The 12,664-nt window shown below is 26.9% G+C and overlaps 1 protein-coding gene across 1 annotated transcript in view; it reads right to left on the reverse strand.

The window, feature by feature from the left end:
• The window catches only part of LOC111684498 (cytosolic endo-beta-N-acetylglucosaminidase), a 28,632-nt gene that overhangs the window by 2,777 nt on the left and 13,191 nt on the right, over positions 1-12,664 (reverse strand). Inside the window, exons 2-4 of the mRNA XM_046945431.1 lie at positions 8,168-8,399; positions 7,446-7,594; positions 6,449-6,626 (exon numbers count right to left, since the gene is read on the reverse strand). Of these exons, the coding sequence (XP_046801387.1) occupies positions 6,449-6,626; positions 7,446-7,594; positions 8,168-8,399 (559 nt within the window). The remainder of the gene's footprint in view (positions 1-6,448; positions 6,627-7,445; positions 7,595-8,167; positions 8,400-12,664) is intronic.

The raw sequence follows: 12,664 nt of genomic DNA on the forward strand, positions 1-12,664 counted from the left end.
TTGGTTTCAAAACCACAAAACTTTTGTTAATTTACTTTGTACCTAAAATATTTCGTCACAAAGTGTAAATATTAGGATATCATTTACACATTTGTGTCACACACTGTACATGGTACTAAAGTATTTCAAATGGATTTAATTTTTGTTTTGGCATTAGTTCTTCTTTATTTTCTGCACATTTGTTTACGAGCTTTTACAGTTTTAACAGCCTTGCTTGCCATTTAATGTCGAATTTTTGTTATTGTTTTGCCTAAAATTTATATCTTTTTTTTTGTTGGTTTGCAAAGTCCACAGACATTGTTGCCATTGTTTTTAGTGTTTGTCTTAGGCTTTATACATAATAAGGATTGAAATGACTTTATTTTGTCGACATCTTATTGATATAAATGTTGCCAAAGTTTTGCCAAAAAACAAATTCAATAGAATTAAAAAGAAAAGGATGGGAAATGAAAAAGAAGGTATTTAAAAATAATAAACAAAGAAAGTGGCTTAATGTAGTTAAAGAATTAATTGAATAGTTTGTTGTGTTCATTATTTAAAAGGGTTTTAAGTTGCTTTATCTAAGCTTTATTAATTAAAATTTCGAAAATTTATTCAAGGTTAAAATAAGGTACTTTGTCAAATTAAATTACTTAATGGTTGTTACTTTGTAGTAGAAATGGTTTTCATCTAATCTTTTTTCAAAAGATTTTTATTACTTAACTACTTCTCGGTAAGTAGAATATTTATAAAAGAGAAGTTTGATAAGGGTGTCAAACAAAATGTTGACACATTTTAGTTAAATTCTGCTATAATTTTATGCAATACTTTTAAATGCAACATTTTTAACTTAATTAATATTTTTTCTTTTATTTGCAGGTAATTTATTTCATAATTGTTTATTTAAACTTAAAGAACTGTAAGTAGTCTTAATATGCATATTATTTATTATAAACAATCCTTAATAGTGTTAAACTTAATTAAAGGTTCCATCTATCTTAAGACCATGATGAAGTGAGCCAAAGAAAACCTAATTAATTAAAATTAGAAACAAAATTTTAATATCTGATGTACGGTATCATAAAGTCGCACATTTCCGACTTTACTTACATTTTTTCACTTTATTTTTGTTACGGTTAATTAATTTTATTTTTATTTACACACACTGTTAAAATAGCATGACATTTGTGTATATTTGTGTTTCAAGTGTAAGATATTGTACAAATAAATGTTAATAGAGTGCAAATTAAATAAAAATTATATCAATTTAAAACAACTTTGCTTAAATAATAATAATATTTGCATAAGAAATTAACAGTGATTCTTTTATAATGAAATATATGTAACTTATCAGATATTTCGTTTAAGTTCTAGTACAGCTCTTAGTTCTAGTTCAATTTAGTTTTAGTTCAGTTCTAGTTCAATTCTAGTTCAGTTCTAGTTCAGTTCTAGTTCAGTTCTAGTTCAGTTCTAGTTCAGTTCTAGTTCAGTTCTAGTTCAGTTCTAGTTCAGTTCTAGTTCAGTTCTAGTTCAGTTCTAGTTCAGTTCTAGTTCAGTTCTAGTTCAGTTCTAGTTCAGTTCTAGTTCAGTTCTAGTTCAGTTCTAGTTCAGTTCTAGTTCAGTTCTAGTTCAGTTCTAGTTCAGTTCTAGTTCAGTTCTAGTTCAGGTCTAGTTCAGTTCTAGTTCAGTTCTAGTTCAGTTCTAGTTCAGTTCAAGTTCAGTTCCAGTTCAGTTCTAGTTCAGTTCTAGTTCAGTTCAAGTTCAGTTCTAGTTCAGTTCTAGTTCAGTTCTGGTTCAGTTCTAGTTCAGTTCTCGATCAGATCTAGTTTAGTTTTAGATCAGTTCTGGTTAATTTCTATTTCATTTCTAGTTCAATGCAAGTTTTCTCACATTTTAAATTTTTTAAAAATTCCCTATAAAAAATAGTCTCTATAAATATGATATTAAACGCATCTTTATTTTTAAAATTGATAGATGGAGTGTTAAAGTGACTCTATTGGATCGTTTATAACAAAAAGTTTTTCTATAATAAAGACATAAATAATTATTCCACAAACTTCATATATGTACGTACAATTTTAAAAAATTATTGGCAACAATTAACTATAACCATACAAATTAATTGAAATTCTTTCCAACTTTTTTTAATGCCTACTGAATTATAGTAACTACTCTGGAAACACTTAAAAAATACTGTTTTTTTATTTTTTATTATTATTTTTTTTTTGCTTTAAACTAGCGCAACGTTTGCCAATTGCTATTTATTGAATTGTATATTGACAGGTTGTTATATTTTTAATGGCTCAACAAAGTCATAAAGTTGTTACAAAAAACAAAAGCAGAAAAAACTGCACCATAGGGTATTACAAAGGAATAAAATAAAACTTTTTAACACCATAAATAAAGAGACAACAAAAAAGAGAGTCATAAAAAGGAACAAAAAAATTTGTATCTTTATTTCGGAAGCAGTAGCAGCAACAGCAACAGCACACTTACGCACAAACAAAAAAAGTTTAATTAAAATAATGGTTCACACACTTGGCAAATAAAAGAGACTAAAGAGAAATAACAAAAAAGATCAATAAAAACCATAACAGACAAAAAGGAACTTTAATTTAGCCGTAAGACAAAAAAATGGTCTCTTCAAAAACTTTGTTAATAAATACCAACTAGATTAAAGGCATAAACGGAAAACAACTAATATAAAGGGCCGAAAGAAAAAGAACAAAATAACTATCATTAGTTATAATATTGAAAAACAACTAAGAAAAGTTACTTTATAGCAAATAGTTACTGTTTTGCCTTAAAACTTTATTTTTCATATGATTTTTGCCTTAAAGTCTTAAATGTTTAAGAATATTTTATTTTATATTTTTTTGTAGTTGTTGTCATAAGTGCCTTGTTTTTCTTTTTCTGCTCAAGAGTAGATTAAATGTCATTTTTAGTAATAGCAAAAAAAATATAAGTAAAGTAGTAAACTAAAGTCAATAAATTGTTCTTTTAATTTATTTACTTTGAAGAAAATATACAAAAACACTTGTAACTTCTATTTAATGCCAAAACTATTATACATAGTAAGCTATTAACAGACAAAAGGAGAGTAGACTGGATAGACGACTATAAGGATGAGCTACTATTAACAAGAATAAGAATAAAAAGGTTTCAAAGATTTTAAAAAAAAAAAATTCTATAAAATTAGATATTTTAAAGATTTTTATCTAAAAGATAATTTTCTTAAAAATCTTCTAAAAGAAGAGAGAATGTTATCCCAACTTTTCCATAATGAGAAGATTTTCTCTAAAAAGAGATTTTCGCAAAAAGTTTCTATACAAAAGCTCAAGCCTTTCCTATGAAAAAAAATCTTTACAAAGAGAATTATCTCGAATTTTTCTATAGACAGAGAATTGTCTCGAAAATTTTCTATAGAAAGGGAACTTTTTTGAAAATGTTCTATAAAAACAGAATTTTTGTGAAAATTTTCTATAAAGAGAGAATTTCCTTTAAAATTTTGTAAAAAAAGAGAACTTTTTCTACAAAAAAGGACTTTTTTAAAATTTTTTTATAAAAAATTAATTTTCTTAAAAAGTTTTTATAAAGAGATTATTTTCTTGAAAATTTTCTATAAAAAGAGAATTTTCTAGAAATTTTCTATAAAAAGAGAATTTTCTCGAAATTTTCTAAAAAAAGAAATTTTCTTGAAAATTTACTATAAATAATTTTCTGGAAATTTTTCTGTAAAAGGAAAATTTGCTTGAAAAATTTCTATAAAGGATAATTTTCTTGAAAATTTTCTATAAAAAGAGATTTTTTTAATATTCTGTAAAGAGAGAATTTTCTTCAGAATTTTTTTTTAAAGAAATATTGAAAAATTTCTATTAAAAGGGCATTTGATTGAAAAAATTTCTATAAAGGGATAATTTTCTTGAAAAATGAGACTTTTTGAAAATATTCTATAGAGATAATTTATTTGAACAGAATTTTATCTAAATTTTTCTAAATTTTTTTTTTCCAAAAATTGTCTATAAAAAGAAAATTTTCTAAAAAAAATTTTCATAAAAAAACATTTTCTATTAAAAGAGGATTTTCTCAAACAAAACAAAAAGAGAATTTATTCAAAAAAATTTATATAAAATTATTTTTTTCTCGAAAATTTTTCTAAAAAGAAAATTTTTTTCAGAATTCTTTTAAAATAAATATTTAAAATTGATTTAAATCAAAAATATCCTTATATATTAAAACACAGATCGTTTTTAATCTAAAATCAACCACTTCTTCTCAGGTTCTTTAACCGCTTTAAGTAGATACTACAAATTTTTAGCACAAGAACATTAAGCTATTTGTCTCCTATTTGTATAAATACAATAATTCCTTAAGTACCTAGCTTTATGCCAATATTAAACACCATAATAAGCATCACAAATGATATAAAACAGCTCATGACTTATGACCAAAATCCAACCAAATTCATGTTAAAATAATATTGAACTTGGTGTAGTATTTTGTTGATTTAACTTTTAAGACCTCTTTTATCAAACACACACACACATAGCACACATGCATACATGCATAATATTCAATACATTTCCTTACATGTCCATACGTTCCAACATACATCCATTTATATTGGTTTATAGTTACATGTACTCTAAATAAATAACCAGAGTAATACGAGCTTGTGATTCATGGACAAAATTGACAATTTTGTTTGCCAAACATTAGAGGGAACTAACTACTAATGCTGTGAAATTTAAGTTTTCGAAACGAGGGACATAAATGTTTATTGCTTCGTTACTTTAAGGGAAATTTACTTAATTTTATGAAATATAAATTTCAATATGAAAATTTGAAATCTTCAATGTAAATTTTCTTAATTTTAGTCTCGTATTTTCGTGTTTATTAAGTTTTTTGTGACCCTCGTATTATTCTGTATAAACACACTGTTGTGGGTATTATATTTTTACTACCTACAGTTTTTCGTTTGAAACATTTCCAGGTGTAAACACTTACACTATTTCATGCAAATGGAGTTAGTTATTTTTGGCACCTGTAGTCGACATATTGAAATACATACAAGTAAAAACCATTACTCACACACCTATAAATCTTCTATGTGTTTACCTTTGGTCTTAAAAGTTTTTTTCTTCGATTAAAACTGTAATCAAAAGTAAACAAAACATCAGACCTAACGACGTTCGAAGGACCAATAGTCAAATACATAGGCAGACAGACATTTAGTATATGCATGTACACTGGTATTATAAAATAATCTTATGAAGCTATAAAAACGAGAAATCCATAAGATTTTTCAAAGGTTAAATAACATATATACATTTTGTTAATACTCAATAATGTAGGAATATTCTACATCGTTTCCTATAGGATTTTCGAAATATAAATATGTATTCAACAATCTTCACTACATTTTGAAATTGAACAATGAAACTGTTCTTTAATATGTATACTTCCAATACAATTTAAATAAAAATATAATTGGAAATTTCTTAATTACATTTGGAAATTGTGTAGTATTATTATTTTTAGTTGTAATAACCGAATTATTACGTTCGATTGGAGCCAATTGCTTTTTATATTCTGTGGTTGCTTTTGTGTTCGATGTTCAAATAAATAACTAAATAGTAAATTAAACAGAATGGAAAATAAATTTTAAGCCTTTTGTTTAGAATTTTACTGGTTTAAGATAAAGCAAAAATAAAATTAATTAACGAAAATTTATTACAATTTAATTTAATTATTATTTTATTTTAGAACAAAAAATATTATTATAAAGGTTTCTAATATAAAATGTTTATAAATGACTTGTTCTAAGAAGTTTAATATACTTTTCAAACATTTTCATAAAAAGCTAAATTTTTCTATACAAAAAAAATACTTAGAAACCATTTTTCTTTAAAGAAATACATTTCCTTAAATTTTTTTAATTTCAATTAGAAGTGAACTAGAACTGAACTAGAACTGAACTAGAACTGAACTAGAACTGAACTAGAACTGAACTAGAACTGAACTAGAACTGAACTAGAACTGAACTAGAACTGAACTAGAACTGAACTAGAACTGAACTCGAACTGAACTAGAACTGAACTAGAACTGAACTAGAACTGAACTAGAACTGAACTTGAACTGAACTTGAACTTGAACTGAACTTGAACTTGAACTGAACTTGAACTGAACTAAATCTGAACTGACAATTGTCAAATGTAGTCTATAAAAGAAATAATTCTTTTGTTTTAATTTTTTCCTAAATATTATTTTTCTCTCATTTAACACTACATATTAAGTTTTCCAAACATTAAGCAAGCAATAAACCTTAATATTTAATTTAAATGTATAGCAAATACATTTACGCAAACCCCCGAACAATTTGTATGCATTTGGAATAACAACATTAATTTTATATCAATTACTTAGCATTAGATATTTGTAAAACAATACTATTATTGCTGGTACTTACAATAAATTCGAAACACATTCTGGACTCACTTTACATTCGATATTGATTAGCCAACCATCGAAATGATAGTGTCTGCATAATCTAACCAAAGCATCGACAGTATTGTTCACCATTTCAGTTGATTCTAAAACTTCGTGTAAAAGCTTAGAACCTTTTTCGCCCTCAGTAATAAAAGTACCTGTATCGAAAAAAAGAAAAACCAGAATTACACATAAACAATGGTAATAAATGTAACTTTAATGGTATTTAGAAGAAAAGTAATGAAAATATGCAAATAATTCTAAGGGGGAAATTTAAGCAGGAAACAGGCCTTAACTCAAGTAGGCCTTAAGAGGTCCAGTCGAAGACTTTTTATAGCCACATTTGACATTATGGCAATTTTGCAAGACTTCATATTGTAAGCATTGAGTTTCGCATTCCTAAATGAGAACAGTTCTTACAGTAAGAGCACTTTTAGAAAGCAGTGTTAAAACGGGTGAAGAAGGCCTCCTTCTATATATCGACACTTTTTAATGCCTCTCATTTTCACACACAATTGTCATATATAGCACATTTATTTACACTCCACTCATGTTGACTTGTTTCAAAACATGCTGAGATTAGTGAAACCATTTCTAATATAAATCAATGGTCGACTTAAAGAGAACAATAGCATACCTAATAACACAAAAAATCCTAAGGCAACAATGCAACTCATATCAATTCCCATTTCACTTTATGTAGCTTTTACAAAAATTATATACTCTCGATCCTTATTGGCTATGGATGCCAAGCACTAACATGAGTTTGCATGTAGTATTACTGTTTTTGTTTATATTGTGTCATGTAAGGAAGTGCGATTTCCTGCTTTTATGTGTTTTTATATTTCTGTTTCTATTTTTTTATTAGAAAATTTTTATTGGCTGTATATTTAGTGGTATTAGTTTTTTTCTATCTCTAAAAATGTACATTTGTTTAGATTCAGTTTTAAATGGAAGTGTGAAAAAATTAGTTTTACCTAAAACAGCTACACCATGTTTGTGGGCAGCATTTATCCAACCACATGGTGGTATTGTAACATAATTGTGGCTAAAATAACAGAAATAATCAATGCCGGGCCAGTGATAAAAACGATAATCGTCATATTTTTTTGAGGAATGATAGTGTCTGAAAATAAATTTAAAACAAACATTAAAATTAAAGTTTAAATTGGTAAAATAGTAGACAGTTAATTAGGAATGTAACGTTTAAAAACTAGAACTGAATCAAAACTGAACAAGAATCGAAGTAGAACTGAACTAGAACTGAATTAAAACTGAACAAGAACCGAAGTAGAACTGAACTAGAACTGAACTAGAACTAAACTAGAACTGAACTAAAACTGGACTAGAACTGAACTAGAACTGGACTAGAACTGAACTACTTAGAACTGAACTAGAACTGAACTAGAACTGAACTAGAACTGAACTAGAACTGAACTAGAACTGAACTAGAACTGAACTAGAACTGAACTAGAACTGAACTAGAACTGAACTTGAACTAGAACTGAACTAGAACTGAACTAGAACTGAACTAGAACTGAACTAGAACTGAACTAGAACTGAACTAAAACTGAACCAGAACTGAACTAGAACTGAACTAGACCTGAACTAGAACTGAACTAAACTAGAACTGAACTAAACTAGAACTGAACTAAACTAGAACTGACCTAGAACAAAATGTATTTTATATTTAACTTACCTGTCTTCCAAATAATTTCCCATCATATCATGACAAACCAAAACTTTTCTTCGATTATGATCGCCAATAGGTTCTCGGTAATTACTGATAAAATTAAATTGTCTCTGTAAAAATACTGGTCGTGAGCGGGATTTGAGAGGCATAACATATTCATGCCACTGAATATTTTTACTGCGTATCTTTAAGTTTAATAACTGTTCATTGTTGTGTAAAGCCTCTGCCTCTAATTGATCTTCAAGAGATGGAATATAGGACATTATTTATTAATGGTTTTTATTAAGTTTTACACTATATTATGATGAAAGAATAATTTTAAATGATTAAATTAAAAAAGACAAATCACTGTTTATTGTTACAAGTTTCAATTAAAACTAAGCTCAAAATATTAGCATATGCATTTAGTTGTAAATGTTTCTAATTACTATTGTTTTATTTAGTTTAGTTTATTCTTATCAAAATAAAAGCAAAATCATATTTATTCTTTTCATTTTTTTTTGCAAAATGTAATGTGTTATTGTTATTTTTAAACTATTACTTATTATGTGCACTTGCTTTTGCAACGAATTTTTGTAAAAATATATAAATTCTGATTAGAATGGCATTAGTTTCTCTTACAACGACAACAACAAAAGAGAATAATGAAAATCATAAAATAAAATAATGACGACATAACCTCATTTATCATTTCTTGGCGGCAAAAGAAAAACAAAAGTTTTTCGTTCGGCTTCGTATACATTCAGTTTTGCATTTTATAGGTCAACTATAAAATAGTGCCAACAATAGTAAAACTTATATCACAATTTTATGTGGTGCAAAAATGGCACGTTTAACCAAGTTCTGATAAAGTAAATCGAAAAAAACCTAGATAAATTTGTGTTTGCCTTAACAAAAGTTCTGCTTAAGAAAATATTGATCTTTATAAGATTAAGAATAGTATATTCCAAATTTATTGCTAAAGATAACTAAATATTGTTTTAATTTCTATTTAGAAAAACCAACTATTTAGCTCTAGTTCAGTTCTAGTTCATTTTTAGTTCAGTTCTAGTTCAGTTCAGTTTTGGTTCAGTTCTAGTTCAGTTTTAGTCCAGTTCTAGTTCAGTTTTAGTCCAGTTCTAGTTCAGTACTAGTTCAGTTCTAGTTCAGTTCTAGTTCAGTTCTAGTTCAGTTCTAGTTTAGTTCTAGTTCAGTTCTAGTTCAGTTCTAGTTCAGTTCTAGTTCAGTTCTAGTTCAGTTCTAGTTCAGTTCTAGTTCAGTTCTAGTTCAGTTCTAGTTTAGATCTAGTTTAGTCCTAGCTCAGTTCTAGCTTAGTTCTAATTCTAGCTTATATTAACAATTTAATTTAAAAGTTCGTGTTAAAATTTCATTTACATACTTAAATAACCAAATTTTTAAAATTTATAAAAAATTTTTGCTTTTCAATTCATTTTAAAATAACTATAATTTATGATTTTGTTGTAAATTGTTCTACTTCGAAAGCAATAATCCGTCTTAAATGTTAGAAAGAAGAAACAAAGAAAAGTGCATATGTAATTTTTAAAATTGTTTAAGCATACAAAAAGGTGTTGCTTTATGTTAAAATATAATACAGTTACTCAAAATAGTAAACAAACAGTATTAAATAATAATGTATTCATAAAATATTAAATGTATTTAATTATATTTTCTTAATGTAAAAAAATTGTCTATATCTTCAAACGCTTTTCCTAATTGAAGTTTTAATTTTCTCTAGTACTGTATAGGAATATATCAAAACGAAAAATAGCTTTATTGTGTGTGAAAATGTTTCTGAAATATGGATGTTAATTCATGTGTATATGCTTCAATTTGTACGCCCAAGTGTTTAAAATTATACAAATAAAAATTTATGTAGATTATTTACAATTTTAAAATTTTATTTCACTTTAACATTGTATAGCATTCCTTCAGTTTTGAAAGTAACAAAGAATCTCTACTCTAATTAAAATTTTTAAATTTACAATGATAAAAGTGAATACATAACAATTACAGGATAATAAGTAGTAGCTTTAGATGTCACTTATGTGTCCCCCAATAGTACAGAGCGTAGTGAGTTTTTGGAAGAATTACTACAGAATATGCTCACAGCAGAAACAAAACTTACTCTTTAGAAAGAAGTTATTTTTTGAACTGAACTACTGGGTTGTTGTATAAAAGGATATACGTAAGGTCAGTTAAATACAATAAATATAAGTTGTTATTGTATAAGACAGTTATTAATACTCATTCAAGTATAATTTTTGAAATTAATTTGAAATTATTTTGAAATTAATATAAAAAATATTTGTCACTTTCACAATCGATGTCGTATCGTTGTAGCGTTGAATTTTTTAAATAAAATTTTTTGAAACAAAAACAAATCAATAATAAAAAATTTCCGACATACTACAATACAACCATACAACACAGGTTGTGAATTGAACAATTATTTTCCATTTCTTTGATCAATGGTTTTAATACGATATAATAACCTTATTAATCCTACCCTCGTATTTAATAATGGGATTTTTCGGTGTTCCATTTACACATACACTTGTTATTTTATACATTCAGATAAAAAGTCATTGAAAACAATGATGTATTTAAAATTTTATGATATTGCTCAAACTGCACTATCATGTTATTGTATTTTACGGCCTTATATAAAATGAGTATATGTATGTATTACTCCTTGTTCCCCCAAATAAAATAAAAATTATTATTCATGCATATAAATTGAAAAAAAGGACAAAATTTAAAATTTTCCCCTAGTTTTAACATTTGATGGTCGTACGGAAAGTACGATAAATTAAATGAAATGACAAAGTGTCCACCATGGTACTTTCAGTTTTTGTATTCTTTCAATCTTTCTTTTTGCTGCTTTTTATTATACTGATGGTGTAAATTATTATAAATTGTTCTGCATTGGAGCCAGCAGTCATAATAAGAACAAAAAGACCTTTTCTTACTTTGTTGCTCATGCTATACACAATTTTATTTTATAATTTTTGCAAATTTTACTTTCATAGACAGCAAATCTTTATGATATTTTAACATCTATGAGAATTAAATTGTAAATGCGATTAAGTATTATTGTAATTTTTATAGTTATTATAAGTTGACTATACTAGACCAGTTCTAGTTTAGTTCATGTTCTCTTCAAGTTCAATTCTAGTTTAGCTCTAGTTCAGCGCAACAACAAGCGTAATCTGTGATCACTTTGAAAATATAGAAGTCCGTTTTTCTCGAAAACTGTGAGAGATACAGCAAAAGTAAGAGAAATCTGTGATCACTTATATTTCCTACCAAAAATCCGCTTATCTCGAAAACTATAAGAGATATGGCAAAAACAACGAAATTTGTGACCTCAAAATTCATATTTTGAGTGAAAACATAAAAGTCCGTTTTTCACGAAAACTATAAGAGATACATCAAAAACAAGCGAAATCTGTGATCACTTATATTTCGTAACAAAAAACCGATATTTTGAGTAAAAATATAATGGTCCGTTTTTGTCGACAACTGTAAGAGATACACACAAGCGAAATCAGTGATCATTTATAGTTCCTACCAAAAACCGATATTTTGAGTGAAAACACAACAAAAACAAGCGAAATCTGTGATCACTTATAGTTCCTACAGAAAACCGATATTTTGAGTGAAAACAGAAAGGTCCGTAATCTGTGATCACTTATATTTCCTACCAAAAATCGATATTTTGAGTAAAAACATAAAAGTCCGTTTTTCTCGAAAACTATAAGAGATACAGCAAAAACAAGCGTAATCTGTGATCACTTAAAGTTCCCACAAAAAATGGATACAAAAACAAGCGTAATCTGTGATCACTTATAGTTCCTACCAAAAACAGATATTTTGAGTGAAAACATAAGTCTGTTTTTCTCGAAAACTATAGGAAATATAGCAAAAACAAGCGTAATCTGGGATCAATTATATTTGCTACCAAAAATCCATATTTTGAGTAAAAACATAAAAGTACGTTTTTCTCGAAAACTATAAGAGATACAGCAAAAACAAGCGTAATCTGTGATCACTTGTAGTTCCTACCAAAAACCGATATTTTGAATGAAAACATAAAATTCCATTTTTCTCGAAAACTATAAGAAATACAGGGTTTTTCTCGAAAACTATAAGAGATACAGCAAAAACAAGCGTAATCTGTGATCACTTATAGTTTCTACCAAAAACCGATATTTTGAGTGAAAACATAAAAGTCCATTTTTCCTACCAAAAACCGATATTTTGAGTGAAAACATAAAAGACCATTTTTCCTACCAAAAACCAATATTTTGAGTGAAAACATAAGTCTGTTTTTCTCGAAAACTATAGGAAATACAGCAAAAACAAGCGTAATATGTGATCACTTATATTTCCTACCAAAAATCGATATTTTGAGTGAAAGCATAAAGTCCGATTTTCTCGAAAACTATAAGAGATACAGCAAAAACAAGCGTAATCTGTGATCACTTGTATTTTCTTCCAAAA

The sequence above is a fragment of the Lucilia cuprina genome, chromosome 3 (genome assembly GCF_022045245.1).
Source record: "Lucilia cuprina isolate Lc7/37 chromosome 3, ASM2204524v1, whole genome shotgun sequence".
Classification (NCBI taxonomy): Eukaryota; Metazoa; Arthropoda; class Insecta; order Diptera; family Calliphoridae; genus Lucilia; species Lucilia cuprina.